The 25,024-nt window shown below is 34.3% G+C and overlaps 2 protein-coding genes across 2 annotated transcripts in view; both read left to right on the forward strand.

The window, feature by feature from the left end:
• The first annotated feature begins 1,559 nt into the window (after positions 1-1,559).
• LOC121738612 (retinaldehyde-binding protein 1) overlaps positions 1,560-25,024 on the forward strand; it is a 52,509-nt gene continuing 29,044 nt past the window's right edge. Inside the window, exon 1 of the mRNA XM_042130784.1 lies at positions 1,560-1,613. The gene's annotated coding sequence lies outside the window, so the exon portion shown is untranslated. The remainder of the gene's footprint in view (positions 1,614-25,024) is intronic.
• On the forward strand, positions 9,571-10,167 carry LOC121738391. The gene has a single exon (XM_042130404.1). The coding sequence runs from the start codon at positions 9,571-9,573 to the stop codon at positions 10,165-10,167; it is 597 nt and encodes a 198-aa protein (XP_041986338.1).

Genomic DNA, 25,024 nt, shown 5'->3' on the forward strand with positions numbered 1-25,024 from the left:
TTTTTATGATTTTTAGACCAAATCACCTTGTCATTATCACAGGTGGTCACATTTCATTTGTGACCCCTCCATATTGTGACATCACGAATTTGCAATTTTACATCTAAAAATGATAACCACCTCAATATTTTATTATTATTACTAGCCGTTTGTGTCCCACTGCAGGGCAAAGGCCTCTCCTCTTTCCTTCCACACGTCTCTATCCTGTGCTGTATTTGGCCATAGCTCTTTGACAAACTCCGAGCCGGGACTTTTATAAGTCGGCCACCTCAATATTTTAAGTTTCCTTATCAATTTATTAAATTTAAAATGTGATGTCATAATACTTGGGCCCCGCCCCTCTTTGTCACACCGTGTCACACTTCATCGACCCCCTCCCCTCCCCTCCCTTACAGTGTGACAAACCCATGAAATTTATAACACCAAACTCTTTTTCTAGTTTGAAAACAGAACGCCTGGTGAAAAGCGATTCCAACGGACACCCCCGCAACACCGTTGAAGTCACAAGTGCGTTCGATTTATATTAAATATTTTTCTTGAAGGGGCGTCGTTTCCGGAAAGCTCTAGAAATTTACCGTTTGCGCCGGCGGTAAACTTCGGACAGCGGAAGATTTTGAACAAGCATAATTTACCACAAACCAGTTTTTACTATAGAGGGTGTAACAAAACAAAGTGATAATACTTTAGATTGTGTATGTGTTCCTTGTAGAATGTAGAGAGTTCACTGTGAAAGTAGCAGCGCTGGAAGACCAAATTTTTTTTCACTTTTGTATGGGCTAGCTCCCCCGCGTCGCGAGTTTCCCCATAGGCCATACATAGGTGAAAACAAAATTTTTTTCTTTGTCTTTCAGAGCTACTACTTTCACAGTGAACTCTCTACAAAGAACACATACAGACCCTAAAGTATTATGATTTATCACTTAGTTTTGTAACACCCTGTAGAGTACACAGTATAGATTTCTATGTTTCTATGAGAAATGCCCTAATGTCAGCTACACACCATGTCTGTCTGGCCTGTAAATACCATCAGAAAATTTATTACGGGTACACGAAAGACAACGGATATATACATTTTAATACTTTTATACCATACACATAATATTATTTAAGATTTTTAGTATGTATGATACATAATATATTTAATAACCATTACAATTTTCATTAATTTTCTTTTAATCTCGTCGGTGGACGGCGGGATTTGAACCCGCGATCACTCAAGAGCCATCATGCTCACAAACTGTACCACAGGGGATGTCAAATAATTTTAAAAAGTTATTCTTTTAGCTCTGCTACTTTCACAGTCAACTCTACGTAATTACTGAACACATACATACCCAAAAAATTATCACTTACGGTACTAACATAAATTCTTTACGTTATACTTTAGTCACTTTAGATTTGCTCAGTTTTGTCACACCCCGTATAGATACACATTAAAAGAACATCTGAAGTTGCAACATTTTTCAGAAATGTCGCTAGCATTGACTAACAACTTCATGCTATTGTGGGTTTAGGACTACATACTCGTAGAAGAATCGCGCTTAGGCTTATCATTCGAAGATAGTGCGTCGGGCAGGTTACAAGTTTTTGTGAGCAGCCTTTCAAATAAAACTGTGAGTCCTTTTAAACATTGCTCTAGCGAATTTTTATCGTTTATTTATTTATTTTAAATTTATGTATTTATTAATTTATATTAATTTGCCGTTTTTCATTGGTACGTATATTTATTTGATTGATAATAATTATTGTTAAATAGTGTTAATTTGTTCATTTTATATTTAAGTGAAAACATTTACGAGTTATATACCTACCGTTAATTATAATGTTTAGAATAGTTTTCAGTTTTGAATCTTCACATATTTTTCAGATGTTTTTTTTAAATTCAAAATGTCTGTTCTATTTTTGTTCAGCTGTTAATTATTATTTATTAATTATTATACATTAAACTTGGAACTTTATTTTTTCATAGTTCGCTTAAACTAAAATTTTAACTGTTACTTAAATATTAAGAACATAATATTATTCTGTTCTATAGTTTATTAAAATGATACGACGTACTTATTAAAATTTGAACATTGAAATCTTAACGATGGGTAACTTCACATTAAAAAAGCTTTGCGAATTTATTTTTAAGTATTTTACTATCAACAGGTATGCAAAAAATTTACCCGAAAATATAAGATAGATTTTTATAAAAATTTGCACTAATATAAAGAATGCCACAGCCCACAGGGCCCTACTTATGGAATATGGAGGCATGTTTCATTTACCTATCAAACCAGTAAAATATATTACTTGAAATATGAACCTTTTTAATATTTATGAGAAGTAATCTAATACTTACGTGTTTATTTATCCATATTATCATAATTTGGACATTTTTAAAAGGTTCATTGCCTTGTACCAAGAAATTAGAATTCGAGGTTACTATTAATCCAGACAAATTAGATATAAGTATTACCTGATATTATGATTAATTTGATGTTATAATCCGGTTCAAATATCCAGGAACGTAGAGGCTGCCAAATCAATATAAATATCAGATGATATTTATATTGATTTGGCACCCTGACCACCAGGCACCTTTACCTGAAGAGATGTAAAAGGGTGTCTGTAAAGTGTAAACTCTTCACGTTTAAACAGCTGAACCGATATGGAGAAACTCTGAGAAACGGACATAGCATAGCTTCTGTTGCGGAAAAATCTACAGTTCAAGTTCAACAAATTTCGGAACGGAGTTGCGGGCGTTCTAGTAAAAAATATCTAAGGGCTGGGTAGTAAAAAAATTGGCCAAGTGCGAGTCGGACTCGTGCACGAAGGGTCCGTACCGTTGTAGAGCAAAACTAGGCCAAAAATCATGTTTTTGTATGGGAGCCCCTTTAATTTTTATTTAAATAATATTATAAATAATTATTAAAGTACACATGTATTTAAGGCTTTTGTGAAAATTTCGAGTGCCTACCTGTTGCCATTATTGATATCCAGCAAAAAATACCAAAAAAAATACGTTTGTTGTATGGGATCCCCCCGAAATATTAATAATATTTGGGTTTTAGTTTTTGTTGTTATAGCGGCACCAGAAATACATTTTTAATCTGTGAAAATTTCAGAAGTCTAACTATAGCGGTTCTTGAGTTACAGCCTGGAGACAGACAGACAGACGGACAGACATTGAAGTCTTAGTAATAGCTGGTCCCGTTTTTAACCTTTGGGTACGGAACCCTAATAATGAAATGAGAAATTCATAAGGAGATATTTTAGCATATTAGAAGTATAATTTCGTTGCTCGTTCTCGATTTAGTATGTCCCTTGCGCTTAGAGATCATATCAAAGGGTTTTCGTGGTTGGTTACCGCTGTCGATCCTAGCGACACAGGAATTTCAATAATTTTACTGAATAAATAATTTTCCAGAATGTTGCGTCGACAGGTGTTACACATCGTCGGTTTAATGGTCAAAACATTCAATTCAGTCAGTTGTGGAATTATGTGTTCCAATGCTCATTGCTCGTTAATTAATACAAGGCAGATCTACATAATTTGGTCGGGTTAAGTCAAGCCCAGCCATAATAGTTCAATTAGCCCAGCGGAAAATTAACATAGATCCGCCACATGTGTAAATTTTTTCCTGATGGCACATTCCTTTGAATGTATTACGCATGGTCTCCTCATATTCATTATTTATTATCATAACGGATAATGGAACTATTTACCTAATCTTCTTCAAATATAAATAATTAAAACACATGAGCGGCTGGACCGATTTTGTTTTTAACCGACTTCCAAAAAACGAGGAGGTTATTTAATCGGCTGTGAATTTTTTTTTAACAATTAAAATAATGATCGTAGTTATTATTTTACGGTGACAAATTGAAGTGAAAGTATAATCTTTTATCTTTAAACGAGCAATTCTTGTATATAAGTATATCATTGGAATCTCGGAATCGGCTCCAACGATTTTTATGAAATTTAGTATATAGGGGGTTTCGGGGGCGATAAATCGATCTAGCTAAGAATCATTTTTAGAAAATGTGATTTTACTCGTGTCTTATCGAATACCGAGCAAAGCTCGGTCAAATAGCTAGTAATAATTATATGCGGTCACAACTCACAGCCTAAAATTTTGATAACTGAGGACTATAGCCAGACTTTGGTCACTTTATAATAGCTGCAAGTTTTCCTGTATATGACCCCTATATAATAGCTCAGGTAAGAACGACCAGTAACCAGTTGTTTCGAAGTTTTTGTAAGATGACTAAAGTATGTCTGTCGTTGGCTCTTATTTTTATTCATGACTAGGTGTTCCGCGCAGCTTCGCCGGCGTGATTTAGGAATGTCACGAAAACCGTACATTTTTCCGCAAAAAAAAGACCTTTCACGTGGTCTATTCTTCTTGTGTGCCAAATAACATAAAAATTGCTCCAGTACGTTCAAATAAGCCCTTTCAAATAATTTCCCCCGTTTTTTCCATACTTTCCTCTATTTCTTCGCTCCTATTAGTATTAGCGTGATAAAATATAGCCTACCTATAGCCTTCCTCGATAAATGGGCTATCTAACACTGAAATAATTTTTCAAATCGGGCCAGTGTTCCTGAGATTAGCACGTTAAAACAACCAAACAAACTCTTCCCAATTATAATATTAGTATAGATTGTAACTTAATTGTTTGAAATAAAACAAAAGTTTGACTGTAGCCACAATAGTGGTGAATCAACATTATTGTTACGCGCATGTAAAATGGTTCTTCATCATAGATAAAACAAATTTAAATGGAGTAGTTATACCAACATATTATTATCATGTTTGTGCTCAATACTCATGATACTTACATTTTCTAAGATGTATGATGTATGTAATAATTGAGTAATTAATAGAATTATCGTCCAAGAAACTTGATAAGTCCTTGAAGATCTAGCTGGTTCACCGACGTTAGAACAGCGTTGGAAAATATTAATATGTTTGTTGTTGCGAATAATATTTTATATTAACAAAGAGGATACGTTTTTTTCGAACATGAATCACTGTGCTGTTATGATGAGCTAGTATAGGGTTAGATCTATAAATTTAAGTGAGAGTTTAGGTACAAAATATTTTGGAAGAACGCCAAGACAACATTTTAGGACGAAATTTTGGGAATCACATTTGTTTTTCCCCGCCGTTTCGAATATGTAATCGAAAGACAGGACCATGGTCATGGTCGTTGAAATACTCTCAGTCTCGGAAAAGTACTTTGGATACTTTTTCCCGGAAAAATGTACGATTTCCGCGCGATAGACGAATTCAATGGAGTTGCGGGCGTCATCAGCTAGTCAATTATCAAGTAAAGAGTAATCGCAAACAGATGCACGGCTAAACTAATTCTTTTTAGCCAGTTTCGGCCGAATTTTTTGCACTTATATCGTGCATGCAACTTCGCAACCACTAATCACGTACAAGATTTCTATTACCAAACGGTTAAATGAAATATTTACCTTAAGACATAACGGCAACCACTTACGAAAAGTAATAGGGGTTGCGCAACCAAAGTTCATATTATGCCCTACTGATTTGGTAACCACAATGCGAGCAGCCAACCATCACCATGTCACTTGCCAAACAATGTTGAGATGTAATTTGAGTATTTTATAGCGGTAACCGGATCGTCGTGCTTATCTAAGCTTACTCTTGACTCCTTCGCTCAGCCCTTAGTCATCTGACTAAGGGCTGGGCGAAGGAGTCAAGAGTAAGCCTTTATGATCTTCAAACTCAAAAACATTAATGAAGTGCAAACTCATGAAACTTTAAAGGCGGCCTTACATACAGAATGTAACAAAACAAATCATCTACGAATAATAAAAACTAGTTTTTATTATTCGTAGCAAATCATAATACTCTAGAGTCTAGACTTTAGAGTGTGTATGAACGTCAATAAACTTTCATGTTTCTAACTCAAGAAATGACTGTATTTCATTCAAACTTTCAATCCATATTCCACCCCTTTACTAAAGAGGTCCAAAAATAAAGCTTCATATTTGTAACTCAAGAAATGACAGACTTACATTGAAACTTTCTACCCCAATTTCACCCCCTAGGGGGTGAATTTCCAGAAACGCTTAAATAGGTACGTATCCATTTATTTTTAATCAGTAGGCCAAAAATAAAGTTTCGTGTTTCTAACTCAAGAAATGCTTACATCCGCAATATCACCCCCTTTCAAAAAAGCTTTAACGCGTTTCCATTAATTTATAATCAGTAGACAAAAATAAAGTTTCATTCAAACTTTCAACCGCTATTTCAACCCTTTCGGGGTAAAATTTTCAACATTCCTTCCGTTGTGGGTGTGTACTTAATAAAACAACCCTATTCACCAAATTTCGTGGCTGTAACTTTAACGGTTTTTACACAGCGATGATGAATCAGTCAGTCAGGACATGTTATTTTATAAGTAAGTATAGATAAAAAGTATTATTGTGAGTTAATCTTAAAAGATAGGCATGTATTATCACGGAATTTTTTTTAGATCATTTAAAGAGGAATAATTCTTTCATACTTACATATTTTTTGGTATCTTGGTCCGTTTTTGCAGCGCACGCAACGGAAGCTCTCAAAGATTAATAATTTTCCCCGCTTTTTTCCACATTTTCATCTGTTTCTTCGCTCTATTATAATTCTGAAGAGTTTGTTTGTTCAACAAACAAACAAACTCTCCAGAATTATAATATTAGTATAGATTTAATACACCCTAAAGTATTATCATTTTAGATTGTTACAGCCTATACAAGTTTCTTCCAGATTTGTGTTTTTTGTTACGATTACGAAATTAGTTTAATGGAGGTTCGCTATATTATATGAAATAGTTTTTGGGTGGGTTACGTATAATAACATGTAAAGTATTTTTCCGGAAAATTCCATACTCTACATTGTAGGCTAACTAACTCAGCAAAACAAACAAGAAGGAAACACAGACATTACCTCTACTGCAGGAATTAAAATAAATTATACGGTTCATTTCCTTCCGACTTGCAACCATTAGAAATATTCATATACGGAAATGCTGACAAATAAACTATTTATTTGTATTTCAATATTAAAACAAAAATAATAATATTTTAAAATGTTAATATCTAAATACGGAAATGGGCAAATCTATTTTCTAGATGATCTAGAATCACTATCATAAATGTTGCATTATAATAACATAAGCATTATTTATGTTTTTTATTCAATACTAAAATAATAAAATTAATATTTTAAATGTTAATAAATTCGGAAATAGGCAATTCTTGGCGATCTAAAACCAATATCAATAATATTATTTCAATATTAATAAATATCAGATTTATAATGCACATACATGCAGTCTTTTATTTCTAATATATTATTCTAATGGGTTTTATTAGCTATTCTTCTTATGTTATTGTTATTATTCATCTAATTTAAAAATGTGAAGGTTTGACTAGTCAAAGTCAATTAATTTTCACGATCAAATGCCAATGCCCAAGCAAGTTTAAAAATTAATAAATTGTTTTTGCCGCAAATTTTTTTGTAAAGTAAGTACTTAACATAAATTTTTATATTATTTGCTTTTTTAATTTGTACAATAATATTTTCTTTATTTTCAAATCCTGAATATTGTTAAGAATTAAATGCTTGCATAAATAATTTTCTCACATTATAATGTCATTTTTATGAGGACAACGTGGTTACACTATCACACTATAACCCATTCAAATTATAATATAACAAATAATTTAAAGCTATAATACAACTGTTTTTGTATGAGCAATTTTAACATTAATTGAATGTATTTTATTAACCCTCGACAAAAAAGAGGGGTGTTATAAGTTTGACGTGTCTGTCTGTCTGTCTGTCTGTCTGTTTGTCTGTGTGTGTATCTGTCCGTGGCATCGTAGCATCCAAACGAATGGACCGATTTTTATCTACTTTTTTTTATTTGAAACCTGACATGATCGAGAGTGTTCTTAGCTATAATTCATCATCATCAGCCTGCTCAGTGCTGGACAATCAGGGTTTATCTGGTTCATGAAAGGCCGTTAGCAACTTGTATTCGTTTGATGGGTTTTATATTTCATTCTAGTTCGTGATATTTGTGAATATACAATATACGTATACACATATTGATGGAAAGTTGACCAGGTGCGGCAGTATCACCTGGTAATCAATAGGATATCCAACTCCTCGCCAACTTAGAGCAGAGGTTTCGTGTTTGGGCTCATTTTAATTGCGACAACCAGTAAGAAGTAGATAGACACGAGACAGTAAATATTTATACGCTGCTGCTGCAGCATCACCTGGATTCTATAGGAACCGAGCTTCGTATGAACCCAAAGTGGAGGTTTCATGTTGGGGCTCATATTGACGGCCTCATCGAAAAGGACATTGATAGATGGTAAATACGTTGATAGGAATTATTCTGCACTATAACCAACACAAGTTTAAAAAGTATGAAATAAAATTAAATTAAGAAATTAAAAAAAAACCCCGCCAAACAACTTTAAAAAGTAATGAAATAATATTTACTGCCTTTAAGTTCAAATAATTCCTAACTTGTGTAAAGTAATATTTTAGTCCATAATTGTTGTCAAGGTGTGTCGGGGGACCGCTAATGTAGATGTTTGCTTTGAGATTTCACATAACATTATAGTTTAAGGATCAATTCACAGCGAACCGGATGGAGATAATCAGCGACTTGGCAGTTGTTGGTTGTAGTTTACTTGGCGGTCCCCCGACACACCGTGACAACAATTATGGACTAACTAAAAATTTGTATTATGGTAGGTACCACTATAATACTTAACACGGCGAGCGAAGCGGGCCCTAGTATATCCCACAACCTGAGCACTTTTGTGGTACACTTTACGGAAAAACTATCACGTGTAGCTTTTCCATAGTAATTTTTATTTATATGTAAGTGTGTTATCATCGGTCAGTCAAGCTTTGGTTACTTTTAAAATATAAAAAAAATCTTTAAGATTATTGCCACGCAGAAAAACGAGGCGAGCTCTCTCAAAGCTCGGCTTTTAGCTAGTAATAAATATTTTTAAAAGATACAGTGATGCGACACTAAGTTACAGTCTGTTCGTCTTTCATCCTCCTAGTCCAACTTTTCCATACCAATATTATAAATTCGAAATATCTGTCTTTAGCTCAATACATTAAAAGCGGTAAATCGATTTAAATACAATTTTTGAGATACATAAAGATGCGGGAAAAGATATTAAGATACTTTTATCAGGGAAAATGAACGGTTACCGCACGAGAAATGCGCGAACGAAGTAGCTGGCAACATCTAGTACATAATAATTAATAATTATTATTCCATAAATTTTCGATAAGTTCCTAATTATAGTACTATAGTCTCATTACACCGTAATAGAATTTTTGATTCGACGTAACCTTTGAATTTAGTTGAGAAAGCTTTCACCATCACTCACCACTCGATCTTCGTAGCGAACGGTCAGTCGAAATGTATTTCATTATTGCTACAATAATGATCAATCACGCTTATGGCCTAACTTGTAACCGAGTGATCGTTGATGATACAAAAATAAGTCTTCTCGATCTCCAAAATATGAAAGCGAAGGACGTAGCCGATTGTGCGGTCCAGCTGGGTAGACATAAATTGGATGTCGTCGAAGCAGAATATATCTGGCACGCTATCATCGAGCAGTACGAGGGCGTACCGAGCGTCCCACGAGACGTCCTCACGAAACTCAACTGGGTCACCATCGCAATAAAAGCTGAGGAATACTCCAATATGACTCTGAGCGATATTGACCTTGTCGCGAACTTCGGGAAGGACTACAGCCTGAATGACGACCAGCTGTCTGCTATAGCGAGCCGAGTGCGCGAAGACTTCGGTAACAAGGAACCCGAAGACTACACTGTGTACGATTTGACTGCTTTAAGACAGATACTCTGCGCTTTCAACCGAAGCGAGATCGAACGAATACATCCTTCGGCGTACAAGGAAGCCGCCTCTGTGATTGGGAAGCTAAAACGTTGTCCGCCCGAAGTGCTGCAGGGCTTCGCGGCTCTAGCCACCGAGAAGACCGCTTTCGGTCCCACGTCATCTTGGACTAATTCTACCATAGAAGCTCTGGGCTCCGTCGCTGAATACTTCCCAAAAGATTTAATTACAAAGATAAGAAATAGGAAAGAGATGTAATATGAATAAAGTCGTCTAATATTGCCCTTGAGGCTTGACTGTTAGTAAGATCCTGCGGAAACAGCTGACGCGATAAAAAGTAGTCTGTGTCCTTTTCAATGATGCTATAACATTTGTGACATAATCAAAATCATCACAGAAGTTTTTAAGCCTATTCAATGAATTATTCAAATATATTTTGCTCCTTTTATTACGTTACATAACTCTACAGACTTGCATCATGACATTTAGATCAAGATCTCTATCTTACAAAATTTAAGACAACTATAAAAGCAAAAGTAAGATTTGTAAACTTGTTACAACTTGCAACTTACAAAAATTATTGTAAGTAAATGATTCTCGTAACATAGGGGAAAATATAATAGCAAGGTTTTGACCTTTGTGAACTTTAATTACATACAAGGTAACACGAAATGTAGACAAAGCTAATTCATAAAATGGCTATGAAAGGCTGTTGTCGTTGCCTTGTAATATTTTATATGCAAATTTTTGTCATATGTTTCATCAACTTGGCGATACCACGGGGACAAAAAATATTATATTCCTATAAAAATTCCGAGTTCCCTAAAATGGGCCATTTAAAACGTTTTTAATCAAAAATCCAGACCTGAGAATATTCTTGATTTGTGGAATAAACTAAAATTTACTGATAAAAAGATCTCCACTGTATACAGGGTGTAACAAAACTAAGTGATAATACTTAAGGGTATGTACATAGATTTCGCTGTGAAAGTAGCAGTGCTGAAAGAGCAACTTTTTTACACTTTTGTATGGGAAAATTCACGACGCTCGGGCGCATCCAATTCACAATAAAGTTTTGCTCTTTCAGCGTTGCTACTTTCACAGTGAACTCAGGGTACACATACATACCCTAAAGTATTATCACTTAGTTTTGTTACAACTGGTAGTTTGTTCTTGTCGGTCAAGCAACCGATACTAACGTATCGGGCAAAGACAAAAAGTCACTAAAATTGTATAACCAGTGTATAGTAAGGTTGTATATTATTACAGTAGATAAGGGTGTGACTTATGAGTCCCTTGTCCACTAGTGAGAGACTCCAATTTTTCGCCACACAAAATTATCTAGTGACGCCATATTATATATACTAAGTAGAGCGTAAGATTAATGATAGTACTATGTGGAAATTGGTCCAAATTATGAGTTTTCAATTGCCATTCTTTTCGTCCAACAACCTGATATGCGATATTGTGAAGAAGATTTTTTTGTTTGCAATATGTTCTAACTTCTAACTACTAGGCCAATTTTGATGAAATTTGGCAGACAACTAACTATCCCGAGAAGATGTTCAGTAATCAGTTCCTGTAGTTATGTCTGCTCGAAGTCACGAAGAGGATACTGTAGGTATGTAGTTTTAAACCAGTGTGAGTTTACCGGAGGCCCCAAAAGGGTAGGGCCTTTCGTTCCCAATTCCCTTCGTTACCTCCCCTACCCTGTAATCCTATTCCCTCTTAAAAGGCCGGCAACGCACCTACAGCTCTTCTGATGTTGCGTGTGTCCATGGGCGACGGAAGTTGCTTTTCATCAGGTGACCCGTTTGCTCGTTTGATTATTTATTTTCATTAAAAAAAACCCATGAAAAAAGGGTATATGTTTTTCATATAAGGCATACTTACCCAGCACTAGCCACCCATAATTTAATTCTATTTCTAGAAAATGAGACAAAATTTAAAAAGATCAGAACGGTCACGCACTTGTTAGTTTAATATTATACTTATTATTAGTTAACAATTATTGTGGTATCGATGAATATCTTAGGAAAGTTACAATGACCATTAAAACATTACTTGCGGTCGAGTACACTTATGTTATAAGACCTTTATATAACTTGTTTTATTTAATGATGGCAATTAAGTATTGAATAGCCATTATGTTGTGTATGGGCATCGTAGTTTAACAATTTGTATGTATTTTGTAGCCATAAAATCGATGTTTGAATTGGTAATGCTTTTCGCTGGGTGTATCTGGTTTAATTTTATACTTCTTTTAATCTACAGACCTACTGATCATCAGAACATATATTTACTCTATGCTCTGATGATCTGTAGGTAGGTCATATAATATTTACTCTATGCTAATACTAACATTATAAATCCTAAAGTGTCTTATGTCCTTTCCCGGGACTCGAAGTATCTCCATACCTACCAAATTTCAGCAAAATGGGTTCAGCAGTTTCGGCGTGAAGATGTAACAGACAGACAGACAAACTTTCGCATTTATAACATTAAGTATTAGTATGGATATCATAATAAAAGTATCATAAATTTTCATTGCAGCTTTAGTTACTTAATAAGTTATTGTTTTTGTACGATCAATAATAATTAGATTTAATTTAACTGTCAATCAAAAGCTTTTAGACTTTCGTCACTGATTAGTGATTACAATAATAATTATATTAGTTCGAGGGTTAGATTAGTTTTGTAACTGATGGTATCTCCATGTCTGGTTTTACTCAATAAAATCTAGTAAGTACTTATAATAATTATTTTTAGATTCCTCTTCTAGCTGTGATAGTGACACTAGTACCTATAATGGGAGGAGTTGTTTCGTAGTGACCCGTACCACGAAACCGTTTTGAGACTCAAACAATCGAATGAGAAAACCGCGTCCTGCTCTAGCAAACGTGAAACGACGTTGCTAGAGCAGGGCGCGGCATTCTCGTTCGATTGTTTGAGTCTTAAAACGGTTTCGTGGTAGGCCTCTGGCGGACCTACGTCGTCACTTGCCGGGTCAGAAAAATCGTACCTGCTTACTATTATTTTTAACTTCGACTTTAACGACTTCCAAAAAGGTGGAGTTTATATATTCGGCTGTGGATTTAATATATTTTTTATTCTTTTTTGTATGTAAAACGATTACTCCGCCGTTTATTAACCGATTTAAAAAAAAATTGTTTTGTTGTATTAGGTTTCACTCCAATAAGGTACCATATTAAAAAAAGTGGTGACCTGATGATGGGATCCATGTGTAATCGAGGGAACTCTTCGAAATTCAAATGGTGGCAATATGGCGATTTTGGTTTTATATGAAGTATTCCAGGCATATGTCACCAAAAAGTAAGATTTTGCACCAAGGTATACTATAGTCCCGAACTAAGAGAACTCCTTATAGATACAAGTTTGGGGGTTTGGGTGCTGTTTTAAGAACTGAAAGCATATAGCTACTTTGCAAATTACATTCATCATCATCATGATCGCTACCACGTCAGGGGTCACCAATGTCACATAGTAGGTAGTATAATATGGAATATGGATACAATATGTCCCTACAACACCTGCATGCATTATCATTAATCACGTTATGTCCCTATTATTAGTACTTTTCATAGCGATTTTGAAAATATAATGTTGTCTTAAAATAAATGATTCAAATGTTGAGCTGATGAGTTTTCATGCGGAAGTGCTATAATAGAACGACAGTTACAGAACAGAACACTAGAGCCTGTAGAGATAGGTGTTACATATTCACTATTCAGCATTGCTTGATAAACTCTAAGCATATACAATTATTGTATATATGCTTGGAGTTCTTTAAGAAATTCTGAAGTGAAGTCAGAATTCAGATAATGGGTTTTCATATTATGAAGGTGTATCCTAGATCCAAAGTCATTAAGCAGAACCCATTAATCTTTACTATCTGTAAAGATTAATGGGCCTTACAAATATCTAAAAAGAGTGAAATTATTATTTTTAACAAAAAATTAAAACCGACTTCCAAGTGAAAAAATAACATTACCTACTTATTCATAAATAAACTAAAAGTATTAAATAATTCTTATTCTTTAGTAGTGCCTCTTTCAGAATTTACCTTAAAACCTCGACTATTTCTGTATACAATCTTCATAATTTTGAAGTCGGTACCAGTCCCAAAAATAAAAATATTTTGCCATAGAATTTACGATTCTGAGCGTGCCGACTTCAAAATAATGAAGATTGTATACAGAAATAGTCGAGGTTAAGGCAAATTCTGAAAGAGGTACTAAAGAGTAAAAATTATTTAATACTTTTCAGTTCATTTAAGAATAAATACTTATCTAATGTTATTGTTTTCACTTGGAAGTCAGTTTTATTTTTTTGTTAAAAATAATAATTTGTTGTCGGGCACAAGTTCGAGGTCAAACGGTTCCCTAGTGTAATCAAACAGTTTCCTAGTGTAAATAAAGAATCAATTTCTTCGGCATGTTGTAACATTTATATTTTGTAAATGGATAAACGCAAACGATTCATATTGATTTCTAATGATTATGAGCTCACGCCACCGATCGCGATATATTCTGTGTCATCACCTCATGAACTTATAAAATAGCAAACACTCACCTCTTTTATAATTATATATAAGATCTTAATTACATTTAAAACTGTTTTTAAGGGGGCGACTAACCCTAAAGTGTCGATTTTATAATTAATTTTTATACTTGAAAATAAGCCACGAATTGTTTCATTTTCTAAAATTAGATACTATGTCATACATTATTATATTTCCGAGAATTCGATCTGAGCAAAACACGATATCTTAAAATTTTCTCGATAGAAAAAAATCACAAAGATGCATCTAATTTTCACGCTTTTTATTTATTGCCAAAACCGTGCATTGAACTAAGTTAATATTTTAACACATTGTATAATATTCTATCATTGAGAGATCGACCAAGCGGATTTTTAAAATGTTGTATATTTATCGAGTTATTGAGAAAAAACTTATTTGGCCATGAATCCGCGTCGTCCTTTTTCACCTGGCATATGAAAGACGGGCGTGAGTGTGAAGATTTTTATCTCCAGTAGTCAAATTAATTCGAAATTTGCATACGTATTAAGAGCCAATGACAATGTAATAATTTGTTAAAAAAAATACGTGTTTGTTCAGTTTTTTTAAACATTATTATTATTTAACAGAAAGGGTCTGATTAGGGGTTCCTTAATTTTAAGTAGAGTATGAAACCTCGGCCGTCAGTATAATTATTTTGGTATTTATTATTTATTCTATATCAACCTTGCTCTGTTTCCTGAGTGTTTTAGTAACATCCTTTGGTCAATCAAGCAAAAAATATAGTCGGTTACATACGTGGTCGTATTGGTCTGATTGGTCATACGAACACAATCATGGAACCGTCTAGAATTAATACGCGTATCGTCTACAAAAAAATTAATACATAATTACTAATTAGCAACTCAGTTACGAAAGAGTGCTGTTAGAATTAGATTAATTTTACGCGTCTCTTTAAATTACTCAATATTTATATTTAATAATAACAATAAACTTCATTCCCATTATAAAAACATTACACAACATGAAATTATCACTCAATAAAATACATAATAAAAAACACAATGATATTCTATGTTACTAATTGAAAAAACAGCTAATGATGAAAACAATATATAAGAAACTTAAGAACTAAAACTAATCTATACTAATATTATAAAGAGGTAAACTTTGTTTGTTTGTTTGTTTGTTTGTTTAATTGTAATGAATAGGCCCAAAAACTACTGGACTGATTTCAATAATTCTTTCACCATTCGAAAGCTACATTATCTACGAGTAACATAGGCTACTTTTTATGTTGGAAAATATAGGGTTCCGTAAGATATTTCAGTTTTTCGGAAATAACCAGAAAATTTACTTATTTTGCGTACGCTGCCTAAACTATAAAAGATAGCACTATACAATGTTCTAAGTAAATGTAGATCTTATAAATATCTACAAAAATGTCCGCGACACACTATACCTATCTATGTCAAGTGAGGCACAAAAACCATTTTTTTATTTAAAAATTTTGATTTTTTGGACTACATTTAAACGCATTTATTTTACTTATACTAATAATCCTTATCAAAATAAATCATTTCATCATTAAGTACAGTTTATGTAGATTATATTTGGTCTTTGAATGATTAAAATTGGACTTAGAAGTTATGGCGAAATTAAAATATTGCGATTTACACCCGTTTCGAAGTGGGCGCTGGCGCTACCAATGCTGGGGTGCGCTCGCGGGAGGGGTATCACTAATACCTATTGTACACATTGAAAAGGTCTACAGAAAACTCCGCGATGGTATAAGTAAATATATCTCTTATGCATATCCCACAATAACATTTTTTTGTCATTTAATTTTAACTTCAAATAATGGCTAATTTTCGAAGCGATTTTAACCAATAAGGCAATAATCCTTATCTTATATCTTTAAACGAGCAATTCTTGTATATAAATATATAATCGGAATCTTGGAATCGGCTCCAACGATTATCATGAAATTTAGTATATAGGGGGTTTCGGGTGCGATAAATCGATCTAGCTAGGAATCATTTTTAGAAAATGTCATTTTATTCGTGTTTTATCGAATACCGAGCAAAGCTCGGTCAAATATCTAGTTTACTTTAAATACATTATTGATTATGGCCCTCTACAACATAATATTATGATTTAAATTTTAAATTAATATTTTCGAAGATATTACAGATTTAAAAATTGCGGGACGTAGCTTTTGCGGCAGTACCGACCATTGCGGGCCACGGGTAGTAATAATAATAAATAATAATAATAAAGCCTTTTATTTCCTCGATACATACCATTTTAACAAACATGGGTTGGCCACGGGTAGTAGTGAATATAAATTATTTAAAATCAAAACTACTGAATCGATTTTAATCATTTTTAGGGTTCCGTACCCAAAGGGTAAAAACGGGACCCTATTACTAAGACTTCGTTGTCTGTCCATCTATCCGTCTGTCTGTCTGTCGCCAGGCTTTATCTCAAGAACCGCTATAGCCAGACTTCAGAAATTTTCACATATTATTATTGTGTATATCTGTTGCCGCTTAGATAACAAATACTAAAAACAAAATAATATTAATTCGTACGCGAGTCCGACTCGCACTTGGCTGATTTTTAACCCCCGACAAAAAAGAGGGCTGTTATTATTTCAGTGATATAGGCTATAATATATTTTATACCCGTGCGAAGCCGGGGCGGGTCGCTAGTCATAAAATATTTTTGTTAATCAATTTCTTCGATGGTACCTACCTATAGTATTATTATGGTTGGTGGACTCCTTGACATTTGTATAGAAACATATTATAGTGATTTCAATTTTTTCTGAAGCATTCGAGGTAAATGCTACCAAAAAGTAATATTTTGCACCAGGTTATACCCTGGATCCGAAGGTACCCAACAGAACTTTTGAATCCTTATAGATACAGGTTCGGGGATTTCGGCATTGTTTAAACAACTGAAAGCATAAGCCAACACATCAATTTATTTGATCATCATCATCAAAATCATAATTATGCCATGGGCCCATGGGCCATCACACTATGACCCAATTATTGATGCTTTTCGTGATATTTTGCATCGAAGCAGATGTTTTTGATAATTATTTCGCTGTTTGTGGACCGATTTTCAAAATTCTTGTGTTGTTGTATAAGGTATAATCTTGATTTTGTATAATAATTACGAAAGTGGTTAGCTGATGATGGGATCTATGAGCGATCGAAGGAAATCCTTGAAATTTATCAAAAAAATCTTAGTGGTTAAAATGTTGTTTCTAGTAACTTAAACATATGTTACGAATAAGAGAAAGTTCATACGAAGGTGTCTCTTGGTCCAAAGGCACTGAACAGAACTCCTGAACCTTTAAAGATAAAAGTTTTTAAATTGCAGCATCGCTAAGATAACTGCAAGCATTTACCACAATTTCGCTTACAGTAACATAATGTGAATAGTTAACATTCGTAGTGGTTATTTACGCATATAAAGCCTTATCTTTCAAATAACGAAAAAGAGTGAAATTATTATTTTTAACAAAAAATTAAAACCGACTTCCAAGGTAAAAACAATAATAATATGAACTAAAAAGTATTAAATAACTCTTACTCTATAATAGTGCCTTTTTCAGAATTCGTCTAAATCTCAACTATTTCTGTACATACTACAGTCTTCATTACTTTGACGACCTCTGTGGCTCAGTGGTGAGCGCGTTGGTAGCTCAATGCCGGGGGTCGCGGGTTCGAATCCCGCCGACGGAACAAAAAGTTTTCAATGTTCCCGCGTCTGGATGTGTATTAAATATGTGTATGATATAATAAAAATCTTAAATATATGTATAGTATAAAAGTATTAAATATATTTCCGTTGTCTGGTACCTGTAACACAAGTCCTTTAGGTACTTAGCACGGGGCCAGACTGACGTGGTGTGAAGCGTCCATAGATATTATAGGTACCAGTCCCAAAAGCTTCAGATATTCTGATATTGACTGAACTCACGATAAAATTAGCTGATACCGACTTCAAATAATGAAGACTGTAGTATGTACAGAAATAGTTGAGATTTAGACGAATTCTGAAAAAGGCACTATTATAGAGTAAGAGTTATTTAATACTTTTTAGTTCATATTATTATTGTTTTTACCTTGGAAGTCGGTTTTAATTTTTTGTTAAAAATAATAATTACTCTACGTGATTGCTCGATCGAGCAAAACCGTATATGAGTACTTACACTAAAGTTGACGTAATTGAGAGCAATCTTAATTTTATTTATCATTGTCCCTACGCTCAATGCTTGACGTGTTCGAAGGTTTCCAAATTTTTTTAATTTCGATATCATTGTAACCTATACTGTACCCGCCGAAACATGGCGGTAGCGGTCATTGACTCCCTGTCAAAAACTTGTCATTTTTAGGGTTCCGTACCTCAAAAGGAAAAAACGGAACCCTTATAGGATCACTTTGTTGTCCGTCTGTCCGTCCGTCCGTCTGTCAAGACCCTTTTTCTCAGGAACGCGTGGAGGTATGAAGCTGAAATTTATATCAATTACTCAGGTCTACTGTCCCTTGAAGCTGTGAAAAAATCAAACTTCTAAGCCAACGCAATCAAAAGATACAGCCGTTTATGCCGCAAATTTTCGACACTTGCAAGGGAATCAAAACCTACAGGGTGCTTCCCGTGAACTCAGAATCTTGAAATTTGGTACGAAGCAACGTCTTATAGCATAGATAAAGGAAAAATTACGAAAACCATAAATTTTTAGTTACATCACATAATATATTTTTTTTTAATAATTTTAAACTTACTACCCATTTCCTCATAAACGCGTAGAGGTATTAAATTGAAATTCATACCAAATACTCAGGTCTATAATACCTTTAAGCTGTCGGAACCCTCGGTGCGCGAGTCCGACTCGCACTTGGCCGGTTTTTTTTATATAAACCGCGATTGACAATGAAGTGTCAGATGTTGTCAATCGCGGCTTTGTATAGAAAATGACAGGTTTTTGACAAGGAGTCAATGACCGCTCCCGCCATGTTTCGGCGGGTACAGTATAGATGACGAGTATATTTACTATTTTATATAATTTCCGCGTCATTATGGTAAGACCAATGTTTGTAAATAGCACTTATATGTGATAGTTAATGTGTTTGTTACTTGAGTGGTCACGACTCACAAGTCATTTAACTTGGATGACCTCCTTTGGGGGCAAGGATAATATTCATACCAAAGGTTGGGAAAGAGGCTTAATAGCTATAACTTTACAAAACACAACGTAAAAAACAACGAAGTGTTAACAAAACAGCTGCAAGCAAGCATATAGCCGCCGCGCTGACGGTTCTCCCTCCGTCTTATGAATTTTCTATTTTACCAATCCCAAAAGTTACATGACTTTTGTGCAAGTGCACAACGTCGTTAGAGAAATAGTCGGATGCGCGGAAAATGCTTTAGGAATAATGACATTGACCAAATAAAATAAAAAATTCTACAGTAGGGGTTGGTATAAGATCTACACATTTACATCAACTAATACTCGCTTGAATTTGGAAATGGTACCTAATTTTTTTTAGACAAAAAAGAGATTTTTCTGAAGAATCACACTCCTTGATAGTAAATAATACATGTCATAATATGTGATTTTTCGATTGAAGACTAGATCAGTTAATAGTTGTTTAGGTATAAGGGAATTTTAAATTTTCTTGACGAAAATGTGATCTAACTACTCACGTGTCGCGATCTAATACACCAGTGAAATCATGTTGGCAACCATTACCGAATATTTGCTATGGAGTTATTTTTACACGGGCCTAAGTGGGAAATCAAACATCGCACTTGTGGTAAGTGTGCTAACTGTTAGTGTCAATACCACTATTTGGTCAAACTCAGCGGCAAAGCAGGTGCAGAGAATGTACCATCCAAGAATTCTTAGGCATATGCTGGACCTACAGCAGTTGGTCGGATTATGTCAATTCAAAATTTTTTGTTGATTTCTGATACCTAATGAAATGAAATGAAATATACAGAGTGTAACAAAAATAAGTGATAATACTTTGGGATGTGTATGTGTTCCTTGTAGAGAGTTCACTGTGAAAGTAGCAGCGCTGAAAGACCAAAAATTTTTCGTCTTTCAGCGCTGCACTTTCACAGTGAACTCTCTACAAGGAACACGTACACATTCTAAAGTATTATCACTTATTTTTGTTACACCCTGTATATTATATCATAACACGATTGGCCAACTTTTATAACACATAATCAATCAAAAAGACCTTTTTGCTGTCATGTATCACACGTCTCTTTTTACAACGCAGTGTTACTGATAGTGACATCTCTCTTGCTCAGGCCTTTGTTTCTGTATTCCGCTAGGATTAACTTTATGGGCGCGAGCCGCCCTCTCATAGAAAGAGACACAATAGAACTAAATAGAGAAATAGAACGAAACGAGACACAATAGAAATTTTATTGTGTCTCGTTTTTCCACGATCGACGGGTTAATATCACTGCTTTTAAACAAAATATGTAACAAATAAATTATAAGCAAAAAACTTTTTGAAAAAAAGCTTTTATTTAAATGCTTACTTTATATATATTAATATATTTATAGCAAGACATATTTTCTATACTAAATCCACATGCCACAGAAATATATATTATAGCTGAGTGTGTGGTCACGCGAAATTAGTATAGAAAATATATATTAATATGCCGAGCTATAAATATATTAATATATATTATAGCTAAGTCTGTGACGGGCTTTAAAAAGAAGAAAATAAATTTCCCCTTAAAAATTCTAACTATTAAGTTGTAACCTCAATATATTATACAATTTGCATGATAATAAAAGCTTGTCGCGTGATTTGTTAATAATAAACTAGTAAGTGCCAATTTAACTGAGTAATCCGATATTACGTTTTTTATTGTATTAAAGTAATTAAATATTGACAGATTGTTAAGTCTCGCGACAAGCTTTTATTATAATGTAAATTGTATAATATATTGAGGTTACAACTTAATAGTTAGAATTTTTAAGGTGAAATTTATTTTCTTCTTTTTAAAGTAAGCATTTAAATAAAAGATTTTTTTCAAAAAGTTTTTTGCTTATAATTTATTTTTTGTTTTTTAGTTATATCTCTGACTTGATTTCTTAAGTCTGCTTGATTGTATTTTGTTTTGTTTCAAGAATTTTTAAAATCTGATTGACTTAATTTAAGTCTTTAAGGCGGCCGGAGGCCACCTCCGTAGAATTCTATCTGTTGCTAAAAGACTTGGAGGCGTCCCTTGTTGCCAGGGACCTCGGCGTGACTTCTCACCACCGCCACTTCAATTCAACAAAGTTTCGTAGAACTCGTTCTGCGGTTAAAACCTATGTGACCATGAAAATTATTACCTATTTTTGCTTGGAGGGCGGCAAATTGGGATTTTGCTCCCCCCTTTTTAAAACGTAGATCCGGGCCTGGACACGACACGTCACGTCACATCATGTTTCGATACGACACCATACGACACGACACGGCACGGCAGGATACGACTTTTTAATTTACTCTTAATGAGCCTTTTAAAGTAACTATATTCCCCTATCTGAAATGAGCCGCCATATTGGATGTAGCATGACATTACATTCGTTTCCGAGTTATTCTCAATGAGCCCTTTCATTTGATACCCATGTTGCAGAAGTGCATTAAAAATAACTATATCCCCCTACCTTGAATGAGACGCCATATTGGATGTAGAATGACATAACATTCGTTTACAAGTTACTCTCAATGAGCCCTTTCATTTGATACCCATATTGCAGAAGTGTATTAAAAATAACTATACCTCTATCTTGGATGAGCCGCCATATTGGATGTAGTATGGACATTACATTCGTTTTCGAGTTACTCTCAAAAAACCCTTTCATTTAATATCCATATTGTAGAACTGCATAGAAAATAACTATTTCGCCATCTTGGATGGTCGGCCATATTGGATTTAGAGTGATGTCACATACAATATCATCCAAACTAAACGTGCCTGCAAAATTTTAGCTCGATCGGTTAAATATATCTACTTCAAAATTGAGTTCCGAGATTTCACCCGAACATACATACTTACATACATACAGAGCAAGTTAAATAAAAGCTTTTAATAAAAAACCGTAGATTTGATTTTATTACGACGGAAAAATAACCAAAATAAAGACGTTAACACTAAACAGGACAACCTTTTTTAACTCTAGATATCGAAATCTGGAAAACATATTTTTATCAATACATTCGTCCGTTTTAGAGGTCACTAACACCCTTTTTAGGGTTCCGTACTCAAAGGGTAAAAACGGAACCCTATTACTAAGACTTCGATGTCTGTATGTCCGTCTATCTGTCCGTCTGTCCGTCCGTCTATCTGTCTGTCCGTCTGTCTGTCTCAAGGCTGTATCTCAAGAACCGCTATAGCTAGATTTCTGAAAATTTCACAGATTATGTATATCTGTTGCCGCTTTAATAACAAACACTAAAAACAAAATAAATTAAATATTTAAGGGGGGTTCCCATACGACAGACGTGGGTTTTTTAGCCTTTTTTGCTCGATATCAATAATGGCAACATGTAGGCACTTGAAATTTTCACAGAATGATCAATTATATGTACTTACTTTAATAATTAATAATATCCCATCCCATTCCATACAAAAAACACATTTTTACCTATTTTTCCTCTATAATGGTACGGAATCATTCGTGCGCGAGCCCATTTCGCACTCTGCCGATTTGTTACAGAATTTTAATACTTATATCAACATAAACAAAACATAAAAATAAAAATTAAAAACATAATCACAAAACAGAACGAGATTTTTTGTGTTGAATTTATAATACCTAGAAATCTGTGAAACAATTTTTCATCAACAGTCGTTCACATAAGGTCAGCAACATGAAATAAATCAAAAACCGAAATTAATTTTATAGAAAAAAATACCCAAACGAAAAACGTAAACAGATTAACAGAACGAGCTTTATTTAAAGTTCTATGTGTGTGTATTACCTCTGGAAACCGGTAAAAGTAAAACAAAATATATTTTTTCATTTTTTAGAGTTACGTATGGCGGGAGGTGTGGGACCCAGAAAAAAATATGGGCGTTGTGTAGAGGTTTGGGGGTGTTTTATTTCATCTAGATGCATTTTAAATTAAAACAATGGGGGCACTAAAACTTTTTTTTTTTTCAAAGTGGGCAGTAGACAAAATGGTGCACATCATTAAAACTTACATAATTCTGCGGTTTTGATGCCATAAAATAACGTCAAAAGGTCAAAAGGAGGAATGACTTGACTAAAATATAATATTATTCGCAATAAAATAAAAATGCGTACCGGATGTACAAACTTCAATGAAAGTCCATCTGGATTCTGGACTGTTATTTATGAGTTTTATTTCAAGGATTTTTCCATTATAATAATAACTAGCTGTTGCCCGCGACTTCATCCGCGTTAACATAGTATAATAACAAAGATGGATAGTTTTCTCCTTTTTGTTTTTGTGGTTCCTTATACAAAGGGTAAAAACGGACCCTATTTAAGCAAACGTCAAACGTAAACGTCAATAAACTTTCATGTTTCTAACTCAAGAAATGACGGACTTTCATTGAAACTTTCTACCCCAATTTCACCCCCTTGGGGGTAGAATTACCAGAAACACTTAAATACGTATCCATTAATTTTTAATCAGTAGCATAAAAATAAAGTGTCATGTTTCTAACTCAAGAAATGACGGACTTTCATTCAAACTTTCAACCCCAATTTCCACCCCCTTGGGGGTAGAATTTCCAAAAACGCTTAAATACGTATCCATTCATTTTTAATCAGTAACCCAAAAATAAAGTTTCATGTTTCTAACTCAAGAAATGACGGACTTTGATTAAAACTTTCAACCCTTATTTCACCCCCTTCGGGGTAAAATTTTCAAAATTCCTTCATTAGTGGGTGTCTACTTAAAAAACAACCCTACTCACCAAATTTCGTGGCTGTAACTTTTACAGTTTTTGCTCAGCGATAATGAATCAGTCAGTCAGTCAGTCAGTCAGTCAGTCAGGACATGTAATTTTATAAGTATAGAAGATAGATAATAATACTCCCCACACCGGTTTCGGCGACGGTGCGTCTATTACGCAGGAGTAATTTTTATAGTGCCCAAGTGTGTGCACAAGAGCACTCTCTATTCCTTTCACTCTCATAACCTAGGGGGACGGAAGACCCATCCGTCGCATGGATCATCTTACTTGTCAGATAATCAGGTGATCAGCCTGCATCGTCCTAACCAAACTTGGAAATAATATGTTTCCAACGCGGGAATCGAACCCACGACCTCCGGTCAAGAGCCACGCTCGAAGCCACTAGACCACGGAGGCGTTATAATAATACAGATGACGCCCGCAACTCCGTTGCGCGTAAAATTCGTCAATCGCGCGGGAACCGTACATTTTTCGGGATAACAATTATTATCCTTCCAATTATGTCCTTTCCCGGGACTTAAAGTATCTCCATACAAATTGTTAGCAAAAACGATTCAGCGGTTTAGGCGTTAAGACGGAACAGACAGACAGACA

Source organism: Aricia agestis, chromosome Z (assembly GCF_905147365.1).
Source record: "Aricia agestis chromosome Z, ilAriAges1.1, whole genome shotgun sequence".
NCBI lineage: Eukaryota > Metazoa > Arthropoda > Insecta > Lepidoptera > Lycaenidae > Aricia > Aricia agestis.

Bases quoted from the DNA above. Each gene is read 5' to 3' on its own strand.
- LOC121738391 (XM_042130404.1), top strand. From the start codon at position 9,571: ATGAAAGCGAAGGACGTAGCCGATTGTGCGGTCCAGCTGGGTAGACAT.